At 45.8% G+C, this 25395-nt stretch overlaps 1 protein-coding gene and 1 pseudogene across 2 annotated transcripts; one reads left to right on the top strand and one right to left on the bottom strand.

The window, feature by feature from the left end:
- Nucleotides 1-338: 338 nt before the first annotated feature.
- On the bottom strand, nucleotides 339-7407 carry LOC144120305 (uncharacterized; annotated as a pseudogene).
- Nucleotides 7408-18106: 10699 nt separating this feature from the next.
- LOC144098723 (uncharacterized) lies at nucleotides 18107-24577 on the top strand. 2 transcript variants are annotated; one of them, XR_013307232.1, is made up of 3 exons: nucleotides 18107-18315; nucleotides 19674-19893; nucleotides 24475-24577. XR_013307232.1 is itself a non-coding variant. In XM_077631563.1 (3 exons), exons 2-3 carry the CDS (start codon nucleotides 19813-19815, stop codon nucleotides 24549-24551), a joined length of 345 nt encoding a protein of 114 aa, XP_077487689.1. In that variant the 5' UTR covers nucleotides 18107-18315; nucleotides 19674-19812; the 3' UTR covers nucleotides 24552-24571. The 2 variants fall into 2 exon arrangements, 1 of the variants encoding a protein (XP_077487689.1); XM_077631563.1 differs by having other exon boundaries at nucleotides 24288-24571.
- The last annotated feature ends 818 nt before the right edge of the window (nucleotides 24578-25395 follow it).

Raw genomic sequence — 25395 nt, 5'->3', positions numbered from 1 at the left:
CCATCTATTGTGACCCGCAAATCGGATGCAGCGTATCGGGTACTGTCGCTGCCTCTCTCTGTCCAGGTATCGTCGGCTCGATGGTTCCGCGATGCAGGATCTTGACACATCTCGATGTCAGCGGCCTTGCCTGCAGAGGTCGCCGGTGTTAGTTTTCCCGACGAGGACTGGGCGAGCGACGGCCAGCGGAACTACTCTGGCGGCCGGGGCTGGACGCACGATAGCGGAGAGGCGAAGGCGAACGGGACTCGCGCCTTCCAGAGTAAACACGGTTCTGGCGCGCCCAGAGATGCTCCGCAATCTCAGGCGGTCGTTCACCGTTCTGAGGACAAGGTGCGTCAGGACGAAAACCGGTAGAGATGACCGGGCTCCCCACAGTGGTAGCACGGAGGCCTAGGGTCCGGTGTAGGCCACAAATCTGACTTCCGAGGACGTGGTTGAGCTGTAGCAGGGGCAGTTGCATAATATGGGGTGGTGCTACAGACAGCAGACGTCGAGGGAACAGCGGAGCCAGGTGCGGTTGCATGACATGTGCCAATGCTGCTCATGTCAGGTGTCGGAGTAGCGGGACCGTAGCCAGCCGAGCGACGTACAACGGATGCATATGTGGATCGGGAATCGAACTGGGGCGGCGCTTCGGGAACAGGAGGCGCCTGCGCAACCTGCCGCACTTCGTCCCTGACGACTTCTGTCAGCGCTGCCAGGGGCCCAGGCGCAACCTGGGGCCGACGGAACCGTTGGAGTTCCTCCCGGACAACTGACCGAATCAGTTCGCGCAATGTGTCTGTACTGCAGCCAAGGAACGACGAAAAGGTTTCGGGCACAATGCTGTTGATGTCCCGATTGTACTGGCGGGCCTGTTGTTGGAGCGTCGTCTCCATGGTGGTCGCCTCGGTGAGAAATTTCGCTACAGTGCGGGGTGGGCTGCGTACGAGGCCTGGTAAGAGCTCCTGCTTAACCCCTCGCATCAGATGGCGAAGCTTCTCCTCAGTCATGTTGGGATCGGCACGCTTGAATAGACGGGCCATGTCCTCGATGTACATGCGCACACTTTCATTCGTGCGCTGGTTTCGGGAGTGCAGAGCAGGTTCAGCCTTCTCCCAGCGGTCGGCGTTGGGGAATGTAGCCAGGAGATTCTGGCAAAACGTCTCCCAGGTGGGAAGGGTAGTCTCGTGGTTTTCAAACCACGTCCGGGCAGATTCTTCCAGAGCAAAATATACGTTGTGGAGCTTGCGCTCGCCGCTCCAGCCGTTGTAGCGGGCGACCCGCTCGAAGGTCTCCAGCCAATCCTCAGCGTCTTCGAAAACGTCACCGTGAAAAGATGGCGGTGTTCGCGGTGGGCGGCAAAGGATCGGCGCCAGGAGCCGGGGTCAGTGGCCATGGCAGTTGGACTCACCGGGCAAGGCTGGGTCGGCTCCGGGCACCCGGTGCCAGTGGCCATGTCAGACTCGGTGACCGAGGCTGCGTCGTTCTTTTAGGCGGGGGAAGGGGCCCAAATTCGGGCGACTCTCCGCGGACACGGCGGCTGGGTCGCTAGTGGACAGGTGTGAGGTCCGTTGTGATGCTGTGCGGAGTGCGGTAGTCGGGATACCTCGCACCTCCATCAAATGTTACGAAGCAATTCGAAGGAGAACCTCCGGAGACGAGACGTAAAACTGTGGCGGTCCCTAAGTGGTCCGAGCGCGCGAGCGGGAAACTTCTTTCTCCACGGATGCAGGCGCTTTTTCTTGTTCTTCCACAGTGACACGTATCAATATATATATATAGATAGATAGATAGATAGATAGATAGATAGATAGATAGATAGATAGATAGATAGATAGATAGATAGATAGATAGATAGATAGATAGATAGATAGATAGATAGATAGATAGATAGATAGATAGATAGATAGATAGATAGATAGATAGATAGATAGATAGATAGATAGATAGATAGATAGATAGATAGATAGATAGATAGATAGATAGATAGATAGATAGATAGATAGATAGATAGATAGACAGACAGACAGACAGACAGACAGACAGACCGACAGACAGACAGACAGACAGACAGATAGATAGATAGATAGATAGATAGATAGATAGATAGATAGATAGATAGATAGATAGATAGATAGATAGATAGATAGATAGATAGATAGATAGATAGATAGATAGATAGATAGATAGATAGATAGATAGATAGATAGATAGATAGATAGATAGATAGATAGATAGATAGATAGATAGATAGATTAGATAGATAGATAGATAGATAGATAGATAGATAGATAGATAGATAGATAGATAGATAGATAGATAGATAGATAGATAGATAGATAGATAGATAGATAGATAGATAGATAGATAGATAGATAGATAGATAGATAGATAGATAGATAGATAGATAGATAGATAGATAGATAGATAGATAGATAGATAGATAGATAGATAGATAGATAGATAGATAGATAGATAGATAGATAGATAGATAGATAGATAGATAGATAGATAGATAGATAGATAGATAGATAGATAGATAGATAGATAGATAGATAGATAGATAGATAGATAGATAGATAGATAGATAGATAGATAGATAGATAGATAGATAGATAGATAGATAGATAGATAGATAGATAGATAGATAGATAGATAGATAGATAGATAGATAGATAGATAGATAGATAGATAGATAGATAGATAGATAGATAGATAGATAGATAGATAGATAGATAGATAGATAGATAGATAGATAGATAGATAGATAGATAGATAGATAGATAGATAGATAGATAGATAGATAGATAGATAGATAGATAGATAGATAGATAGATAGATAGATAGATAGATAGATAGATAGATAGATAGATAGATAGATAGATAGATAGATAGATAGATAGATAGATAGATAGATAGATAGATAATGAGGACTCCATCCCCTGTTATTTTGCTTCGCTCGCCAAGAAATGAAGACCGACAAGTCGCCTTTGACGACTGCTAATTTCGGTAATTATGAAGGTGCAACTTTTCAGTTGTGCATTATGCCTCCGCCCCAGCAAATATTGTTCTGAAATGGAATCGTTTCGCATGCCTTACCTCGCATACTTTGTAGTAGTCTGTTGGCTTCCAGCCGTCTCGTTGGACCTGCGTTTCCCACTTTTTTCTGCGCGCACTGTCTCGAGGAAAGCGAAATAGCCGCTGTCCTTTTCTAGTGCTGGGGACACAACAGCCCGTCATAGCTTGATAAGCGACTGCTTCATCACACACACAACACGAGCTCACTTCAAGCAGCCGGATCGGTAGTGCCACGAACAGAGCAAGACCCAAGCGCGGACTCTAATACCCCTGTCACACGGGCATTTCGAGGGCCCTCGAACCGATAGTCTATCGACTCAAAGGCGATCGAGCGCTGCCACACGGGCAGTTTCAATGGCGATCGAGTCAATAGCCTATCGAGTCAACGGAGTAGCGCAGAACTCCATCGAGATTTCGAGGGCCTTCGAGCGCTGCCCAAGGTTGCTAGCGTTGCTTCGAGCGGCGCCAAGCGCACTTTCGTACACGACACATCCACGGTGCAAAAACATGAACAAACATTATTCGCATAAAATTTAATCAAGCAGCCTGTAAAATTATTTTAAAATTATATTAGACTGGTTTTAAGTGCATTAATTTTGCGTTGCAGTCTTTGCGTTGCTTGCGTACTTAACGTTGACAACATGGCGGCACCCTGCCCGCCCGCTTCACAGCGATAACAGCTTCGTCGCTAATCCCTCAAAGCAATATCGTGTTCCAAGCTGTTGTATTCGCCTTCAATTTGCCCATTCTTACCCTCGCATAAAGTTTCAAGAGGCAAATAGCTCTTATTTTTCAGCTATCATGGCGATTTCCCACGTCTTAAGCCTGACGAAGCAGCGCTCCGACGCAGTTGGACTGGCTTGGTTTTGGCTCGTCTTGTATTAGTGTGGCTATAGCAGTGTATGCATATGTCCGTCGCGTACGTGTAATTAAAAGGGTTTTGAACGACTTTCGCGTATGTCTGTATTTCAGCATTTAGTATACATTTAATAAATATTTTTGTTATTTTTCCAAAATCCAAAGTAGCGATTGTGGCGCCACACATCCGTGGCGTAAGACACAAGAACCATTTCAATGGCCATTGAGATTTGCCGTGTAGCAGCGGCGAGTTCGATGGCGATTGAGAATCTCGAAGACCCTCGACTCGAGGGTGATTGAAACTGGCCGTGTGACAGGGGTATTAAATAGACTTCTCCCGATTGTGTGGCGCCAAAGGGGCGCGACATGACGCGCAAATTTTTCACTACCGCCTTGGCTTAGCATGTTTCCAGCATTTCCCGCTGCCTTTATCCTCCCGATTAGAGACACCTCGGTACAAAATGCACCTTCTACCCCACTTTTCCGGAACTCACTTTTTCGGAACCCCCTCCCCCCTCTCGTCCCATCTACTTCTTGGCGCCAGTTCACCTCGAATATCCCGGCGCCGTACCTACCTTAAGCGCGTCAGTACACTGTCGTCAAGAAGAGGCCCCTTATTTTTGGTATCGCTTTTCAGTAAATCCCTACTGGGGAAAATATGCTGTTTTGGTGGCCGTCACGTATAGCCAGAAGATAAGCAGAATTCGTCACGCGTGCTTCTGGGCAGGCATTCCTGGAGCTTACTTTCTTTTCTCTTTCTCGATGACAGCAGCGGGGATGAGAGCTTGCCTGCCGCGCGCCTTTCTCCTCAACATGAGTCAAATCCTCTCCTCCTGTCCCTTCACCTCTTTCATTTCATTTCTCCAGTCTTTCTGCTATTCTTTATTTCCGCTGCCCAGCTCAGGTGCTTCCGTATCGATGGCAGATGCCGGGGCTAGCACAAATCTTTTCCTTCCTTTTTATTATTTTAATAAAACCACTTACTACAACTAGCCCTGACCAGTACCTAATGAGAGGTCTACAGCCTTGGCCAGCGACTATGGAGTAAGGCACAAGCCAGCGTCTTTTGGCAACTGGAGCAGACAATTCCGCTGAAGCGAGAAAGGCGGCCTGTGTTGCTCCGACTACCCTTAGTTGAGTTGGGCTTTAATAGTGGCATTGAAATGAAGCCGTAATCTAGAGTTGAAATTTTCAGGTTTCTTTGTGAATCGGTCGCTTTTATTGCTTTTCCTTCATGCTTTGAACGGAAGGAAAAACTAAGGTTTTTGTATACTTAGCAACTGAAATTTGTTGTTGCTATGTTGCCTTATTCAATTACAAATTTCACTGTACCGTTTTTTTATTTTTTCCAAGAAAAACCAATAAAAACGACTGATGTCTTGCTGAATAATCAGCAAGGTGTCGCATCGTACTATCAATCAACGTCCATTCAAAACTTTTCAGGGGGAAACTCTGACCATGTGCATAATTTTTTTGCGGAACAAGCCTTTAGCAAACGAGAAAATATGAACGTATTGTTTCAGACATGTCCTCAGTTGTCCGCCCCAGAAGAGTGTGGCGACGGATCGTTTGGAAAAAAATGTCCTATGACTGCTTGCACTGTGGAATTAAATTCATGAGTGTGAACTGGGAAAGGTTTTACATTGACTTTGTTGTTTTGAATGCGATATCATTGGTAGGAGCTGCTTTATGTCTTTATGTAGAGCGAAGGAATGCGCTCAGTCAGTCACAGGAAATGGTCTACGGAGAAGTTCTTGGAGCTGGCATCTGAAGTTTAATTCTTCGTTTGTTATGCTCCTCTGTGGTGCAAAGTTTCAATTTTGTTTCCAGCTTTTTTTCGTGCGTGTGTGTATGCAGTGGGAGCGACGTCGTACTTCTGAGAGTGCTTATGTCGTTTTTCACATTGTTTCACCTAAGCTTTTGCGTATTAATTCATCATTTTATTTCCTTCAGTGCTTTAAAATTTTGTATCTTTATTTGTTGCATTTATGAGATCTCAGACCCTGTTCTGGACGAATAAAAAGAAAAATAGAGAGTGGTTCAAATTTCTCTATATTTATTTCTTGGATTTCACAACATCACTAAACCCTTAATTCCGGGAATTAATCTTTTGATTTTAATTGGGTTTATCGTCCCAATGCAACACAGACTATAAGGGGCGCCATAGTAGGAGGCTCCAGATAATTGCAACCACTGGGGGTTCTTTAACGTGCACTGACATCGCAGAGTACGCGGGCTTCTAGAATTTTGCCTTCACTGAAATGCGACCGCCGCAACCAGGATCGAACACGAGTCATTTGGGTCAGCAGCTGAGCACCATAACCACTGAGCCACCGCGGCGGCCTTTTTATAGTTAAGTTTTTACCAAAAGAGAAATACAGCCAAATTAATTCATGTAATTGGTGTATTCATGAAATTCCTGAAATGAAAGTCCTGTGGCAGATACTTAGGAAGAAACCCATCGTCTTCTTGTATGCTTAAAGCTATGCTTCTCTGAGAGGAATACACAAAGTAAAGCACTGTCGACCCTGCAGGATATAGAGCCCTATCATTTGATATATATGTGCTGTAACTTTGCATTTTTCGCAATTCTAGCCGACCATTCACATAGTCGATGTCACAGTGGATGTAAATTACATAGCTGAATTCATTATTTGGGTCAGAGGCTTGTTTCTCAAACTGTAAAGGTACATAATTAATCTCAATAAGCTCAACTGCGCTCCCGGATATTGCAGAGCCGTCAGGAATGCAACACAATCATGGTTGCTTGGAATGAGTGATCGGCCCAACCTGAAAGCAATTGAAACGAAATGCAGAAGTGGTGGCGTCAAGGCTTTCAATGCGTTGAAATCCGCAGAGAAGCAGGCGTTGACTTAGAATGGCATCGCAGTCAGTGCGCGTCTGCTATACGGCCAGGCTGGCGCGAACGCATCGGGCATGGAGGAAGGCTCAGGGCCGCCAGGGCCAGTCTCGAGGAGGGCGCGCGCGCTCTCCCTACGAGAGACCGGCCGTGACTGAGCGTCCGGTTAAGGCGGCGAGTGCCACGAGGCGGCGCTGGCGACGTGGTCGCTGCTGGCGCCACCATACCAGCGCACGGAGCCTTCGTGTATATGCTCCCGCGGGGAGCAGAGTTGCGCGTCTGTTTTTTCTTGCCGCTCCGAACGCCATTCGCCGAGAGGCGATTACATGATTTTCGTGACGTCAAGTGTTCAACTTTCCGCGGGGAAACTTACTTCACAGGCATAGTGTTGCTGTATATGCTCCCACAGGAATACTACACAGGGGGACAGCCCCTCCTATCTTGAGCACAGTCTGCTTTGTTATCCGACGGGGGGTATTGTGAAGGTCTTACCTGGACGAGGATGAGGCCAGGGGCTCCCCATCTTGAGTGCTGTCTGCTTTGTTATCCGACTGAGGGGGTATTGTGAAGCCCCCACAGGGACGAGGAGGGGTGCCTCTAAACAGCCTTCTCGTGTGGCAGAGCATCTTTCCCGCAGAGCTTGGAACAAAATGGCGGACCTTCGCGCAACTCTGCTCCCTTCGGGAGCTATTGAGGGTCATCTTTTAGCGCCGCCTAGCGGCCAGTCTGCGCAAAGTGGGGGCGATCTCGGGGCCCATTGAAATAGAGCAGACGCTTCAGGCATGTTCTTCAGGAGGCATTGCCTGAAGCGTCAAGGGTTTTCCTGCCTGCTGTAGAGCGCGCGTCAGCCGTATGGCGGCGCTGTCAGATGACCCTTCACACATAGAAGACCTGGATGGGTACGCGGATTCGACAGGAAGCATGCTGCAGGACATGTGTGACAGGCATGATTTAGTTGTATGCAACAGCACCGAGAAGTGTGAAGGGCTCATAACATGGGAGGCGGGGAGTCTGCACTCGACGATAGATTATGCACTAATGTCGCAGAGGATGTATAATAGATTAGGGGTAATGAACATAGATGAAGATGGTTCCAGAAGTCTAGGTAATGACCACAAGCGTATCAAGTTGAGCTTCAGAAGAAAAAGCAATGTAGGACTGAAGCGAGATGAACAATCAGGGGGGAATTTTTACTCAGAAAAGCAATTGGAAGCAGCAGCCAAACAAATCGAGAAAGTAATGTTTGAGGATAGTGAAACAAAATGGACTTATACCAAATTAACTCGATTACTGGAGCTGGAGCTAGCTAAGGTGCGAGTAAGGCAAAAAGGGAAAAGATGCAAACCCAAGAGTTGGTGGGATGAGGAGGTCAAGAGGGCAATAGAAAAGCGCCAGGAAGCGCCCAGGGAACACAGATATTCTAAGAAGAAGGGGGAACCAAAGCCCGAAGTAGACAGAAAATGGGATACCTTCATAAAGTGTAGAAGGGGCGCATCGTATTTGATTAATGAGAAAATTAGAAGAAAGGGTGCCCAATGGATGTCAAAAGTAAATAAAAAGGATAGAAAAGCAGCCCAAAAATTCTGGAAACATCTAAATGCAATGAGTAATAAGACTAGGCTAGAACAAAGGTTTATTGTTACAGATGAGGGTATTCGACTAGAAGGGGATGAAGCAATAAAACACATAGGAACAAAGATGACGGAAAAATTTACAGCAAAGCACGTGGTACATAATTTATCGAAGGAGGATAGACCGGTTACAGCAATAGCTTCACTTGAGCAAGGAGAGTGGGAAAGAGCAGAGAAGAAGGTTCCTAGTGGCACATCAACAGGTCCAGATGGTATCCCGATTATGTTGATAAAGAAGTTAGGACCAAAATCCAAGCAAACATTAATACAGGTAGTGAACAAAATGATAGTGGATGAGAAAGACCGCGATGAATGGCGATGAAGTAGAATGAACATGATATATAAGGGAAAGGGGGACAAAGCAGACGTAAGTAACTATCGTCTCATAACAGTGACATCTGTGGTTTACAGGGTGGTGATGCAAATTATAAAGGATAGACTGCAGGCTTGGGTGGAGAACGAGGGGGTGTTAGGGGAACTACAGAATGGGTTCCGGAAACAAAGGAGGTTGGAGGACAATCTATTTTCATTGACACAGTGTATAGAAATTGCGGAAAAGGAACATAGGCCCTTATTGCTAGCATTTCTGGATATTAGGGGAGCCTATGACAACGTCAGGAGCATTTGTGGGACATACTGGGCACATTGGATGTGGGAAATGGAGTAATTAATCTTTTAAAAGATATATATAGAGGTAACAGAGTGCTCATAAAATGGGGAAAAAATGTATCAGGGCCTGTAGAGATACAGCGGGGGCTTAGACAAGGATGTCCTCTGTCCACTTTGTTGTTCATGTTGTACCTGCAAGGGTTGGAGACCAAACTAGAGGGAAGCGGACTAGGCTTCAACCTATCTTTTTTCAAGCAAGGGGAATTGATTAAACAGACATTACCGGGACTAATATACGCGGACGATATAGTGATAATGGCTGACAACAAGGAAGACCTGCAGAAGTTGTTAGACATATGCAGTACAGAGATAGATAGATTAGGCTTCAAGTATAGTAAAGAAAAATCTGCAGTCATGATATTTAATGAAGAGGGCGGCGAGCATAGAATACAGGAGTTCGTGCTAAAAGTAGTGAATGAGTACAAGTATCTTGGGGTGTGGATAAATAACAGTGTTGAGTATCTGACAGAGCATGAAAAATATGTAATGAATAAAGCTAGTAGGAATGCAGCTGTCATGAAAAATAGGGCACTGTGGAATTACAATAGGTATGAGGTGGTAAGAGGGATCTGGAAAGGGGTGATGGTCCCTAGCCTGACCTTCGGTAATGCGGTCCTGTGTATGATGCCAGATGTTCAAGCAAGGCTGGAAATTAGGCAACGGGGAGTAGGGAGGTTAGCTTTGGGAGCACATGGCAATACACCAAATCAGGCGGTACAGGGTGATATGGAATGGGCGTCTTTCGAGAGCAGAGAGGCTAGCAGTAAGATAGCATTTGAGGAACGATTGAGAAAGATGGAGGAAAAGCGATGGGCTAGGAAAGTTTTCAGATACCTGTATATAAAGAATGTTGACACGAAATGGAGAAAGCGAACTAGAAAATTGACAAGCAAATATCTGGACAGCAGTAAGGAGGCAAATCAGCAATTATCGGTTAAGAAAAAGGTTAAAGAAACAGAGAGAGCTCTGTGGAAAACAGGGATGCTGACGAAATCGGCACTGGGAACATACCGGACCTTTAAACAGGAAAATGTCAAAGAAAATATCTATGATAATTGTAGGGGAAGTTCTTTGTTGTTTGAGGCCAGGACTTGAGTTTTGCGGACTAAGACGTATAGAGTCAGGTACCAGGAGATAGACACTTGGTGCATTGCGTGCGGAGAGGAGGAGGAAACGGCTGAACACTTGATACTTTTCTGTAAAGGGCTTCACCCTACAGTAGAAAGCAGCGGGGCTGACTTACCCAAGGCATTGGGGTTTAGGGATAGTGAAGGGAAAGTGGATTTTAAGAGGTTAGAAGTAACCAAGTGAAGGTTATCTGATTGGCGGCTAAAAACAAGACAGGAGTAAAATTTCACAAGACATGGCTAGGTGGCTTGAGCCACCGCCCAATGCAAAGGGTTCAGCCGTATCCATCCATCCATCCATTTATGAGGAACGCCTGAGGAAGTTGGACGATAACAGGTGGGCAGCTAAGGTATTTAAATACCTGTACAGAAAGAGCGTTGACACACAGTGGCTAAAAACGAACTAGAAAGCTGGCCAGTAAGTTTGCCAGAGACGAGGAAGGAGAAAGAAAGAGCATTAAACGACAGGTTAAAAACGTCGAGGGTAAAATTGGATAGAGTCAATGAAAAAGAAGCATAGTGTAGAACTATATCGATGCTGCAAAAGGCAGATCAGGAAGGAACCGTTTTATGATATTTCAAGAGGCAGTGCCCTCCTCTTTCAAGCTAGGTCAGGGTGTCTTAGAACGCCCAGCTACAAAAAGAAATTTAACGAAGGTGACACATGTGCTGTGTGTGATAAATCGGTAGAAACAATAGAACACCTCATTCTAAAATGTGATGGTATCCATCCCGATGTCGATGCAGGCACAGTCACTCTTCCTGAGGCATTAGGGTTTAGAGATGACAATAGTCATGCAAATAAATCTCCGGTGGAAATTAGCAAAAAGCGATTGGAGGATTGGTGGATCAAAAGCAGAGAGGTGACATAAGTTTTAAAGTGTAGGAAGACGTATTTTAAAGAAAATGGCGAATTTTATTACCGACACACAGAAGAGGTAAACAAAAATAAAGGAAAAAACTGAGCATGGTGGCAACTGCCATCAGCCCGTTTCAAAGGGGACGCTCCTACCTTCCATCCATCTATCCTATCAGACGACACGCAGGCGGCACAGAATTTTCTTGTGACTGCCGTTGCAGCAAAAAGTATGCCTTCTGGTGCGCTGTTTCTTATATTATTTGAGTGGTATATTTAGTGTTACCGTTTGACAAGTGACGCGTCGATGACTGCAGTTGCTGGAGGGAGTAGCGAGTGAACTGCATTGCTGTTGCGTTCCGTTTTGAATGTCCAGTCAGCGAAACAAGAAGCTTGGCGTTTCGTTCCATGAGATTCCTGCCAACTTAGAACTCCGGGAAAGACGACTCAAGGTAATTCGAAGAAAAAACTGCCAGGAAAACGCAACATCAAATTATTCTGCAGTTCGTAGATTGCATTTCCAGCCAAGGAAATGCTACTGTACGTAGACAGTTTGACTGCCCACCAAGAGAGGGGTGGACTCTTTTAACTGACCTCAGCGCTCCTAAGAGTGTTTCAGGGCCTCAAGAGGCTCGTCGGTATCATGCTCAAAGACCGAACGCATCTTCAAAGGTCACTGCGCACATGCTTATTAATTCCTCTACAGTGTGAACAAAATCGCGGGTTCGCCTGTCCTGTCCTGTGAGAACAAAGATAGCGGCATATTATATGCACGAAGTTCATCAAACCGTTGCTAACAAACCATGCACTTGACATAACAGACAAGAACGCAGTTGCGAAGATGTACAACAAGAAATCTCTTTCCCGAAAATGCATGAAACTGCAGTAAGAAACGATTTCCGCCGCCTTCATCGAACCGATGCATGACATTTTTTCTTGCAAGTGCGCACGTGCCCGTGCCTTCAAGGCAGTTTTTTTTTTAATATTCACACGTTGCTCGCCATGTCTGATACTCCCCTTGTTCCAGTTGTCATTTCATCAACGCACGTATGTGCTTGTCATTTGCAATTGTAGAAATCCGGTCAGTCAGGCCTGCTGTGTTACTCCCGACGTCACTGTGCGCGTGTACAGGAGCCTAGTGAGCTGTGCTTCTAGCGAAAAGAATAGCGATGAGGGGCTTGAGTCTATTTGAAATTTGTCAACGTTATTCAAGGCGGTACCGTTCGGCGAAAGCTCGTCGGAAAAATGACTAGAAACAACGCAGCTAGGCTGCCCTCCAAGATCTGCTTCACCCGATCGAAACATCTCTCGCAATGCTCCGCAGCAAAATTGCGAACAGACGCGCGCTTCACAAAGTTCCAAGAACATTAGATATGAGGATCGTGCCCCCTGCGGGCCAGCGACTCCCCAGGCAAGTTACCGCGACGTCTCAGCTTCCATCCATAGAGCGCCATATGCAGTCCTCCTTTGTCACGGGTCACCTGGCTACAGTTGAGAGCTCAAGCAATTCCGGACTTCCTCCTGTCCTTATTCTATCTCATTTATTATTTTCCCTTTTTGCTTGCCCGAAGTAGTCTATTTCTTGCCATTGGCAACAGTACAATGTATACGATCATGCAGCGTAAATACTAATTTTGCGGCATTTCCAGCTGCTTCAAGCACTTGCGGCAATATGGATGTTTCGAACACGTTCCTTTTGTTGTAAACCGTCCAAAAGTTACTGGTTATGCAGCAGACAAAATGTCCTAACGGCTTGATAGAAAGGGGGGGGGGCACAGCAGGCTTTTAGATTTCGAAATCGAAACTGATGATCCTCTTTCAGTAATACGTGGAAGTCAGCTTAGACTTTTTAGGCATTTGCTGCACGCTGAGACATCCCAAAACATGTTTTTTTGTAGTTAAAGAACTAAAAAATGTTGCTAAAAGCCCGAAAAAAGGATGAAACAGCATTATTGGGCACCCTGAATCACAGTCTCCCAGCCATTGAAACCGAAATTGAGGGTCATCTTTCAGTGCCCCCAGCGGCCAGTCTGCGCCGTGTCGAGGCAATCTCGGGGCCCATTGAAATCGAGGAGACGCTCCAGGCATGTTCGTCAGGAGGCATTGAAGGTAACTAGGGAAGGATAACGTTCGCAGCACTGATCTCCACTAGGGGGCTGGATGCCGCATCGGGCGGCCGAAAGTGAAGCCACCGCAAGCTGGGCAGCATGTCCCGGAAGTCAGCCTTTGGCAGTGCATGAATTCGGACCTCAGCACGGTTTTTCTGTTTTAGTTTTCGTTTTCCACTTAGCACCTTGTCTTTTCGACGTTCTCGTCTTTTTTCATGACAATGCCTACCTGTTGCGCCGTCAACTGCATGAGGAGAGCAGCAAAGTCCTCGAGAAAGACGTTTCAAAAATAAGGGTCCATTGCATCGCTATGGGACGACACTAGCAGACGACTGAACGTCGCTACACACAGTACGTACGGAGCCTCGTCTGCTCAGCTCTGTGTTGTCCCGTTGCGCTAGCGTCGCTAGCTCTGCTCTTTGTTGTGATGCACGTCGTCGCGCTCAAAGGCCAAGTTATACCGTCAATGGGGGATAAATGTAAGAAAGAATGGGTACAAACCTTCATTAGGCAGCGGACTTTGCATTGACCATTTTACCGAATTATGTTTAGACCGAACCTGAGCGAGGGCGAGGCCGCAATCTGGTGAGGTACCGTCGGCGTTCTGCTGGTTCGCATTAACGCGTCCAAAAGGTGTATGGTGCTACTGTTTCGACGGAGCGTATCAAGTACTGTTTTGTACTGTAGCAAATTATGCCTGAATGGGCTTTTATTCGGGATGCTTGGTGCAGTTGACTTCTAACAGCACTTGTCACATGCGCTGCTGCATTCGCCTTTCTCGTCAGTCGTTTCTCTCGCGCTGTGTAGACAAAACGTGGCTATTGAGTTAGATTAAAAGAACGTCTGGAAGGTAAATGACACCCTAAAGCAATAAACATCAGCTGCCGTCGATGAGAAGAGACATCGTCCGCCACCAAACCGAAACTGAGACAGCGGCAGTTCGAGTGTCAGGATTTCCGCGCCATTGCCTTTTCTTTGCAACACGAAAATTTGTTTTTAAGATGACCTAGACTCATCATCGTTCCACTTCTTCCCCTAATTACATTCGGAAGACAAGAACCAGATCAGAAAATAGTGTTTAATGCACGTACCCCTTTGCTGCGGCATGGTGAGACCTGCATGCCTGTTTTCTTCGGTTTCTCTGAAATTACAGGGTTCCCCAAACAATGCACACATTTCTCGCGTTGAGCTTGCTTATTCCTTTGATATTACAGTAGACGTTACACGAAAACAACGCGAAAAACTAAGAACGGAAGGGCGAAAAAGGCGACTTTTTGCATTGAAATACACAACAGACACCGAACTTCCGGGACATCCAACCGAACTTCCGATGGCTTCACTTGCGCCTACTTCGGAAAGCGGGAATGCGGCATCCAGCCACCTAGTCGAGATCAGTGATTCGCAGCGATCCCAGCGGAAATTACCCTTCAATGGGGGAAAAACTTGCATATATGCAGTGGAAGCTTGCATGCAGTTCTCGCCTGGCCAGGACAGCCCACAACTGCGCATTCTGACAGTGCCGTGCTTGCATATGGGGGAATCGCAATGGGGGAAAACTCACGATAATTCGAACAAGTCAGCATCCGCTACGGTTAATTCGAACCAGGAGCCACTGGCTGACACCGCTCTTCGTAGATAGAAGTTGACCCATAACAAGTAAAGCACGCTCCAAATTTACCAGAGATGTAAAACTATGGAAAAAAAATCCGGGGGCACGAGGCTCACGGAGCCTGCGATCCGGTGCATGCCGTAGCACGTTTTTGCTGCCGGAGTACTCGCCCGCGCCGATGATGCAGTAGTAGCCAATGCCTCTTGAAGAACATGCCTGTGAAGCGTCTCCTCGATTTCAATGGGCCCCAAGATCGCCTCAACATTGCGCAGACTGGCCGCTAGGCGGCGCTAAAAGATGACCCTCAATTTCGGTTTCAATGGCTGGGAGACTGTGATGTGCGGCGCCCGATCATTCTGTTTCATTCTCTTTTCGGGTGTTGAGCAACAACTTTTATTTTTTAATGGCGAAAACATGTTTTTGAATTTCTCACAGTGCAGCAAATGCTTAAAAAGTCTGAGATAACTTCCACATATTACTGAAAAAGTAACATCAGTTTCGATTTCGAAATCTAAAAGCGTGCGGTGCACACCGTTCTATCTTGCCGTTAGAACATTTTGTCTGCTGCATAACCAGTAACCTTTGGACGGTTTACAACATTAGTGAGAGGATCATCAGTTTCGATTTCGAAACCTAGCAGCGTGCTGTGCCCCCGTTCTATCATGCCGTTAGGACCTTTTGTCTGGTGCATAACCAGTAACGTTTGGACGGTTTACAACAAATGGAACGTGTTCGAAACATCCATATTGCAGCAAGTGCTTGAAGTGGCTATAAATGCCGCAAAATAAGTATTTACACTGCATGATGCATGGTCGTATACATTGTACTGTTGCCAATGGCAAGAAATAGACTACTTCGGACAAGCAAAAATGGAAAATAATCAATGAGATAGAATAAGGACAGGAGGAAGTCCGGAATTGCTTGAGCTCTCAATTGTAGCCAGGTGACCCGTGACATAGGAGGACTACATATGGCGCTCAATGGATGGAAGCTGAGACGTCGCGGTAACTTGCCTTGGGAGTCGCTGGCCCGCAGGGGGCACGATCCTCATATCTAATGTTCTTGGAACTTTGGGAAGCGCGCGTCTGTTCGCAATCTTGCTGCGGAGCATTGCGAGAGATGTTTCGATCGGGTGAAGCAGATCTTGGAGGGCAGCCTAGCTGCGTTGTTTCTAGTCATTTTTCCGACGAGCTTTCGCCGAACGGTACCGCCTTGAATAACGTTGACAAATTTCAAATAGACTCAAGCCCCTCATCGCTATTCTTTTCGCTAGAAGCACAGCTCACTAGGCTCCTGTACACGCGCACAGTGACGTCGGGAGTAACACAGCAGGCCTGACTGACCGGATTTCTACAATTGCAAATGACAAGCACATACGTGCGTTGATGAAATGACAACTGGAACAAGGGGAGTATCAGACATGGCGAGCGACGTGTGAATATTAAAAAAACTGCGCTTGGAGGCACAGACACGTCCGCACTTACAAAGAAAAATGACATGCGTCGGTGCGATGAAGGCGGCGGAATTCGTTTCTTTCTGCTCAGTGGTTAGGGCGCAGCTAGAGTCACTAAATAAAGACTATTTAGTGACTCTAGGCGCAGCTACCGATCTGATGTTCTCGGGTTGGAACCCGTCCGCGGCGGCTGAGTTTTTATCGAGGCAAAACGTAAGGCGCCCGTGTGCTGTGCGATGTCAGTGCACGTTAAAGATCCCCAGGTGGTCGAAATTATTCCGGAGCCCTCCACTATGGCACCTCTTTCTTCCTTTCTTCTTTCACTTCCTCCTTTATCCCTTCCCTTACGGCGCGGTTCAGGTGTCCAACGATAGATGAGGCAGATAATTCGCCATTTCCTTTCCCCAAAACCAATTATTATTATTATTATTATTATTATTATTATTATTATTATTATTATTATTATTATTATTATTATTATTATTATTATTATTATTATTATTATTGCAGTTTCAAGAACTTTCGGGAAAGAGGTTTCTTGTTGCACATGTACATCTTCGCAACTGCGTTCTTGTCTATTATGTCAAGTGCATGGTTTGTTAGCAACGGTTTGATGAACTTGCATATAATATGACGCTATCCTTGTTCCCACAGATCAGGACAGGGATACCCGTGATTTTATTCACACTGTAGAGCAAGCATGTGTCCAGTGGTCTTGTGAAGATGCTTTCGGTCTTTGAGCATGATATCGACGAACTTCTTGAGGCCCTGTAACACTCTTAGGAGCGCTGAAGTCGGTTAAAAGAGCCCGCCCTTGTCTTGATGGGCAGTAAAACTGCCTACAGTAGCATTTCCTTGGCTGGAAATGCAAGCTACAAACTGCAGAATAATTTGATGTTGTGTTTGGCTGCCAGTTCTTTCTTCTAATTACCTTGAGCACTCTTTCCCGGAGTTCTAAGTCGGCAGAAATTTCATGAAACGAAACGCCAGGGTTCTTGTTCCGCTGACTGGACATTCAAAACGGAACGCAACAGCAATGCAGTTTCCTTGCTACTCCCTCTAGCAACTGCAGTCATCGACGCGTCACTTGTCAAACGGTAACACTAAATACACCACACAAACAATATAAGAAACAGCGCACCAGAAGGCATACTTTTTGCTTCAACAGCAGTCACAAGAAAATTCTGTGCTGCCTGTGTGTCGTCTGCTAGAGGGCACGGAGGAAGACTATATAGGAGTGGAAACTCCGCTGTCTGTCACTATCATGCTGGCGGCGCCTGGCCGCCTGGAAAGAAACTACTGCCGTTCCGGTTGCCAAGGCAACCGGTCGAGCGTGTTGCTCCCGCTCGGCCCCGCAACACTTGTAACCGCTTTGTCAATTTCGAACAAAACACCTGCGTCTCATCTTAGTCTAGCAAATTCCGAAGGAGGCCGCACTGCGCGTAGCAGCGCTGTTAGTATTACGGCCCTCGGACAGACACCGACAAGAACTGTTGCTGTTTGACTAAAGGGCGCAGAAATACAACGTCACGGAGTGCCCGCTGAAGCAAACCCCCGTGTCGTCTGCTTTGAGCGCACGCCGCCGGAACCGCCTGCCCGGCGCTGCATTTTTTTTTTTTTTCGCTGCGGGTTCTACGAGGCGCCGCATGGCGCCGCCACTGCATACGGCCCCGTCGGCGCATACAATTTTGGCTTTATCAGGTCGCCTGCGCTCCAAGGCGGTACATCTACCTTGCATGTTCTTCAGGAGTAGGCGCGAGCCGTTCCACGTTTTCGTTGTGCTGCGGTCGCTGGGTCGCAATCACGTGATGTAAACAACGTAGTATGGCGCTGCGGGTGAAGACAGCTTTTGATGGTGCCGCGAACGCGAGTTACGTGGACAGCAGCTTGGAGATGTTGGAGCCCTTGAGTGACGCCGATATAATTGGGGCTGCATGTTGCCAGCAGATGTCACAGGGCTCGCATGCAGTGAGAACAGCCGACAGTGATAAGCCCGACGCCGGCGACGAGACTGTGCCACCGTCAAGTGCACATAAAGTAGTGTCATGCGCTCGATGTTGCAGCACGCCACTGCTCTGTCGGTGAGTACTCTCACGTTGCACTAGAGCTTTGGACAAGCTGCAGATGATGCTGATCGAGTCTCTGCAGAAAAAAGGCAAGTAAATGCACTTCGCCGATTACTTTCAATTTTGACGCCCCTTCCCCTCCAATAAACATGTTTTGGAGCATAAATAGCATCTTATAATCCAGCACTAAAGCTAGCTGCTCACGCGAATGCATTCCAGTACGTTTTTCTGGCGCATAACTGTCCAGTCAGCTTGTTTCAGTTGCCACTAGGACCGGATGAATTTAATTCTCAGAATATGCCCGCCACAAATGTGTAGTAGCGCCTAGCTCGCGATAACTAGTCTAGATGCGACTGCTTCGGGTTCTGCCCGCGCGGTAGGGTGCTATAACCGCTCATTCTAGCGCCCATTCGATAATTCGAACAATTGTCCAGTACCCTTCGAGTTCGAATTCACGAGCTTTTACTGTATTATTTATGATGCACCAGCGTATCATGGAGGTGGGTCATATGCCTTTTTATTTACTATATAGTGCTTGCCAGCTCCGTGTTTTCTACCGCAGCGGTGGCCGAGTGGTTGAGCATCTGCCTTGCATGCGGGGTTCGATCCCCAGTGCCGCCGGGTACCCACCGTTGGTACAATGGGTACAAGCTTTCCCCTGGCCTTGTGCTCGGCTAGTAAGGGGTGAAATGCTTGGAAAATGCCATGGCGCTCTTTGGCCATAGACGCCCTTGCGCCATAAAAATCCATAATCATCAGCTCCATGTTTTCTGTGCACACTGATTTTTGAACAAGCGCACTATGTGCACTGTTGATTGCATGTTTGCATTGCAGTGCTTATTATATGTCAGCAAAGTAGCAGTTAAGATTTCAGCTCTGTGGGTAAATTTTATGGACAATTTTTACTCACTATGGTAATGATACATCATTGCTAATGAGTCCAGTGGTTGCAGCTAATGAAAGTGCACTTTTGGTAACGTCGTCTATCGGCTTCCTCCTCTGTTGATTTACACGAAGTGTGGTGTTGTAATTTAATCAGTCATGTTGATTAGGTTTCAGTTATTATGTTAGGGTGTGTGGAAAATGAAATTCAAAAGCTTTGTATTCACTCTGCTGGGCCATTGTGATGCCTACAGGGTGGAAAGTGCGACACGAATGGCATGGTTATACTGGTCAATAGAGATAGTAGCTGCCCCAAATGTTAAATTAGAAGCCTGTTCTAGTGGCCATAGAAATGAAGGTAAAAACACAGTGCCTGTTTGCACTTCTGTGTGAAAACCTATCATACCAGCAATTTTTGGTGGCAAAAAAAAAAGAAGCATTGCCTGTTTTTAAACTGGAAATCTCAGTTCATGTGCAAAGTATCTCTGCAGGGCTGGGCGTCGTGGCAAGGATGAGACGGGCACAGTGTTGCTGTTATGCAAAGGGGATGTGCCGGAGTCAACGCAGCTGCAGACCATGTGGCTGGGTCGGCCAACAGAACTGTAGTTGCGGTTCCATGTTACCTATTCCATGATCCTTAATCTCAAGGCCCAAGCAAACAAGCGTGTGGAGGACATGGTGAAAGACTCAATCCGTGCGAACTCCAACCAGGTTTGTTTTGGATGGCAGAGGCTTTTAAAACTGCTCATTTCATTGCTTTTTTATTCTGACCAAACCTAGGAAGTTTTGCTTTAAAGGCACTCATGATGGGTGGAACATGTATGCCGCAACTTAAACTGCAATCTGCAAGAAAATGGAATACTTCGCTGACAGGATAAGCATGCCATACTTAATAGAATTAAGGTTGTATATTGGAAAATAAGCTGACAAAAGGTCATCTGACCATTTGATCATGGTTGAGAGCTTTTAATTGTTTATTGTTTATAAAGAAAAATTTTGCCACTGCATTTGGCACTACTTGCATGCACTGGTACGTTAATAATTGATTTCATGTTGTTTTCATAGTCCTTGATTGAGTATTGTGTCTTGAGTATGCTGGATGTCCAGCAGTGCACTCCATGCCCAAGTTGAGCCAAACACCCTGTCTTAAAGTAGTAGACACACCAAATTTTTGTTGTGGATCGTGACGTGGAGTTCGTTTAAGCCCAGGAAATAAGTTACAATAAAGTTTTCTTTCTCATGTTGTTTTGGTTTAGTCATCTGAATGGTGGCTATGGCGTCGCAGGTGTGTTGAGACAATGTTCAGGTTATGTAAAGGACGCAAAAATTGCTATCTACAGCGACTCCCATTAAGACGAACTCTGTTAAGATGAATTCTTGGATAAGGTGAACAAGTGAGAGAATTTGGTTGGTTTCCCATAGGACTCAATGTAAAAAAAAATCCACTTAAGACGTACTGTTTCACGTGTACTTTGGTTACGATGACCTTTCGCAGCGACTGCGTGTAACGGCACTCACGGGGCGTCCACACAGCATTGAGCAAAGAAAAAAAATATATATAAAATGCTTCTCTATAAGAGCATCCCCACTAGATGCTTTCTGCGCTTCAAACAAAACTGTGGGGAAGCCGTCTTACAGGAACACGCTTTCTTGGGGGAACGTTCTCTTGCTGGTGTGGAATTGACATGGCACCATCATGTCTGCGCTTGCATGTCACATCTCGGCATCGCACGCTTGTCATGTGCCGCTCATTGTCTCCCATAGAATAAAATGAGCATATTCGCAAAGTGCACCTGCTCGTCGACCTGGGGCTTAATTAAACCTTTAAGGTTTAATTAATTAAACCTTTAAGGTTTAATTAAGCTCCAGAAAGGGTTAAAAACTTTGGGGCCGCATTTTCAACAGGCTCGGTGTTGCAACACGCATGATTCCAGCACCGAGATAGCCAGATATTAGTGCTGCTCACATTGCCTGCGGAGTACAGAAAGGCACGAGATGTGCCTGCTCGTGGAGTTATTAACAGCTATGTTGCAGAAGGAGAGAGATTAGAGAGAGGTGCACGGCTACACTGCTGCGCACCTTCGAAACACTTGGAGTAAGGTTTATACAGCCAAATAACACAAACACACACAAATAGCAGCCGCATTTAGTGAGAAAAAAGAAGTGGTGAGAAAAGAAAACTATACCAATGCCATTTCAAGTATGATAGCGTAAGCTTGCTTCATGCTCTGTCTTCAGCTCACTTCATGCATATTACGATAAATGCTCCATTTGCTATTATCCTCTCTCTCAAAGGCTATTTTATTCATTGTTTTCATATAACATATATATGGCCACACCTAGCACATTCACATATTTTTATTAGGGGCTCTTCTGTCAAGACAAACTACTGACAAGGTGAATAAATTTCCTGGTCCCTTCCAGTTTTTCTTAGAGGGATTCTATTGTAATAGTTTGTTCATTTGTTGTCATTATGGCTGTTGAAGAGGGCTGGAGTGATAGGCGGAGTGAATTAAAACAACAAAGCAATTTTATTGCAGTTTTTCTATGTCTCATGTGACCTTAATGTTGTCTCGGCTCATGCATGACATCATGGCCACTGTTTGGCAGTAAACCGAAACAACTTCATGGAAAAAATTTATAAATTAATTAGCAGGTGCAGGTAAATTCCACAGGTAATTGGTACACAGCAATATCTCATGCACCATTTCAAATAAAAGTACTTCCGATGAGAACGTTGATGTCCCTGTTTCTTTAATCATAGTAAATACCATCCTAAGCTGCTTATCAAGGTTTCTATGGTGATGTCACCAGTTGTGCTGAGAGTGTGGAAAATGAAAATGCTGCCAAACACTGCAGTGATTTCAGAGACAACTGCCAGGTGTACTAGTCTAAGAAAACACGTGAAAAGAGTGCTTTGCATTTACTTCCGTGCTAATAAACAGTGTTGTTTAACTCTTTCGTTACCGCACCACTATGCATCAATCACCGGTGGTCAACACATATGAAGTACGATTCCAATGCTACCCTCGAGGACTTGTTGATAGTGCCCCGGAACCAGTGACATGGTTGGTTGTCGTAGCTTTCCAGCAGCCATCCTCTGCTCATGTCGACTGTCATGGAGCAGAGGTGGCGTAAACGGCAATAGCTTTTGTCTAGGCATTCGATTTTTTACGCGACAGCGCTGTAGTGCAAGGAAGCCACCCTGGCTGACATTTGACTTGTTGCCATTATGTGCTGCGTTGCTTTGCAGGAAAGCCAACTTAACTGCCGTCTGTCACTGTTTTTTGCGGCCTCCGCACTCGCCGCAAGCGGCTTCGAAACAGTGCCTAAGCTATGCAAAAGGTCTCTCCAAGTTGCCTTGCTTTCATTGATTAAATTCTGCACCTCGAGCTCGAGTTTTTGGTGGAGTTTTGTATTGCAAATTTTGACTGTACTGAACTATTTTACGATTCTTTACTTATTTGCTATAACGAGGTTTCACAATTACCTTATTTATTTTCATATGTGTACATCATCATAAATGGTACTACACAATCACTGCCGTTCTCGGCCTTGCTCAGTTTAAAGCTGACGAACTTTTGAGATAAGGCATGGTAATTACCTTCAGCTTTCTCGAACAACGTAGAACGCATTGCGCACAGCTACAAACATTTCCTATAAATCTCGTTGCATCCCTCACCAGAAGTAAAGTTACAAAGCTGCGTGCCGGTGGCTTTGCACATGAACAAAGGACATTAAAAAGCTATGTGACAGTATGGTCAAGACTTTTCTAACCGGTTAAAGTGAATAAGTTAGATTATGGCTATTTAACCCTATAATTCTCAGGCAATGAAAATGGAATATAGAAATTTTGTAGCATTAATCTTTTTGTTGTGTAAATAAAAGTGGTGTAAATAAAAGCTAGCACGTTAGGCTAGTTTTTGAATGGATTTATTGATAAAACTATACACGCATGTGCAAGCCCTTGCAGTAAGTAAGCAGTGAAATTTTAGCCATTCCATCTCCTCTTCTTGTAGCAGTATATCCATTGAAATTTTAGGTTGATTTGCCAGGAGAGTGCTTTTGGTGTGAGCAATCTTACAGCAGGTCTTATCTAGGGCAGCCGACAATTTGAGTTTGTTTAGAGAAATGCGTTAAGAAATATAATACTGTAGTGGTGTGATATTTTCCTAGTTGTAGAAGTCAAAAGTATTGGCATTAGTACAGTCCATATTGAATGTGGTGTGCAGGGCATCACAGTGTTAAGATAACACTTGGAACGCATGTAAGTGGCTACTAAAGGGCCTAACCATTGTGTCAGTATACTGTGTGGTAGTTTGACTTGCCATCTAATGATTTATATGCAAGTGCGGAAAACATTAATGTTTATTTTGTTTCTTCAGCTGTTAAAACAACCTGGCACTATTGCAGTACCTTCTCTTTTGTCTGTTTATAGTAAACGGATTCTATTCTGGTAGGTGTGAGTATATTTGCCTGAAGATATGAAAAAAAAAGAACCATGACGTTTGCCATTTTTAGATGAGTGTAGGTAGGTTTTGCAAAAATTTGAAGCAGCTGACGTTGCCAATTCGGGCTTCTGTGTGAATGTGCGAGTTAATGAGTTTTCATGAATTTGTAGCTTTTGGTGCTGGAAGTAGAATGGTTAGTGCTCAGGAGAGCTGAGTAAACTTGTTTTGCACAAAAATGTGGCACAACAGCAGCTTGTGAGAAGAGTGCCGGCTCTTACCAAGCTGTGGTTGAAACAGCGTTCTTATCTTTTGTCATAGCACTGCAGTAGCCTGTCAGTTTCCAGTAATGGCATGGCATGAACATGTTGGGCTTTCAATTCCTTTCCTTTCTGAGTTGTCATTGTGTCCCACACCACACACTGCCTTGTGACGGGATATTTGAGTTTGCGCAGTTGTCCACCATTTGGTTTGGGTACATGATGCATCGCTAGGCCAGCAGAGTCATTAGCAAGCGGTGTGCTAATGTGGTTTTTGCTAATTCCAGGCAGCTGTGATGAGTCTGTACTAGCGGCTGTGTGTAACTGCATTTGTGGAACCGGGACTGTTGTCACATGACTTCTGCAGCTGTGCTCTGTGATGGGCTTATGTGTGCAGAGTCAAAGCGTGAGCATAGCTGAGCGATGCGCATCCCTGGAGGCAGAACTAAGCTCTTTGGCACCTGTTGAGTGCCTCTCGTGTCAGGACCTGCGCCTAGAGCTTCTAGAGGAAGAAGCTGCTGCACGTGTCGCGACCTGGGAGCATGTGCTGGCACAACCTCAGGCCATGCGCTGCCTCTCTCCAGGGCGCTTGTGCGGTTCCCAGAGGAGCACAACCTGCTTGGGGCACTGGGCTCCCTGGCACCTCGTGAGAAGAGGCTGACGTTATGGGTGCTAGCTGATCCCAAGGTATGTATCTGGAGATGGTATCTGTTCTTCTGATTTTAGTTTAACTCTTTCCTTACGATGATTAGAATAGGCTTTTTTTTTGCAGGCTGATTTTGTTGTTTTTTATTGAAAATGGCATGTTAAACTGACATGCAGCACGTAGAAATGCTGATAAATGGATGTACTGCAATGAAGAAGACGACAGTGTGCCAACACTAACGACGAAGAGGTATGGCCGACCTCGGCGACCGGCTGCCGCGCGCATTTGACAGTTCGAGCTTGCTCTGGAAGTCCGTACTGGTGCCGCCACTGCTGGGTCAGTTCGTGCCACGGTTACGCCACCAGCCCTTTCAGCGTTACAATAAACAACTCTTCAGTACTAATATATTATGATAGGCACTTCAAATAGAAATACAATAGAATTTCAGTGGTGCTATCGTGGCTAATATGAAGTTCATTATGATATGAATGCATAAAATAGACTTAATTCATGTAATGCACACAATGTGTAGAATTTCAGGTCTTTCAAACATGCTTCCACGCCAATATGGATGATACAAACACAGAAGCTGCAACCTCCAGCTGTTTCATGGTAAGGAGCTCTGACAGAGCAATGGTGTGGCTGAGAAAAGGGAATGATAGAGAGAGTGGTGTTTCATTGAGATGTCACATGCTTACACACTAACGCAACTGACGGTTGCTCATCTTAATGAGGGCAAGCACTGTCAAGTATGTGCTGTCTGTGGTGGTATTATGTATGTGGACCTGGCCCATTTGGGTCTTGCAGTTGGTGCAGGAATGGCAGAGGGGTGGTTGTGGCACAGCTGTTCTTGTTCCGT

Source organism: Amblyomma americanum, chromosome 1 (genome assembly GCF_052857255.1).
Source record: "Amblyomma americanum isolate KBUSLIRL-KWMA chromosome 1, ASM5285725v1, whole genome shotgun sequence".
Lineage (NCBI taxonomy): Eukaryota > Metazoa > Arthropoda > Arachnida > Ixodida > Ixodidae > Amblyomma > Amblyomma americanum.
The sequence above is the reverse complement of the archived record's forward strand: the minus strand, read 5'-3'. Positions and strand labels throughout refer to the sequence as shown.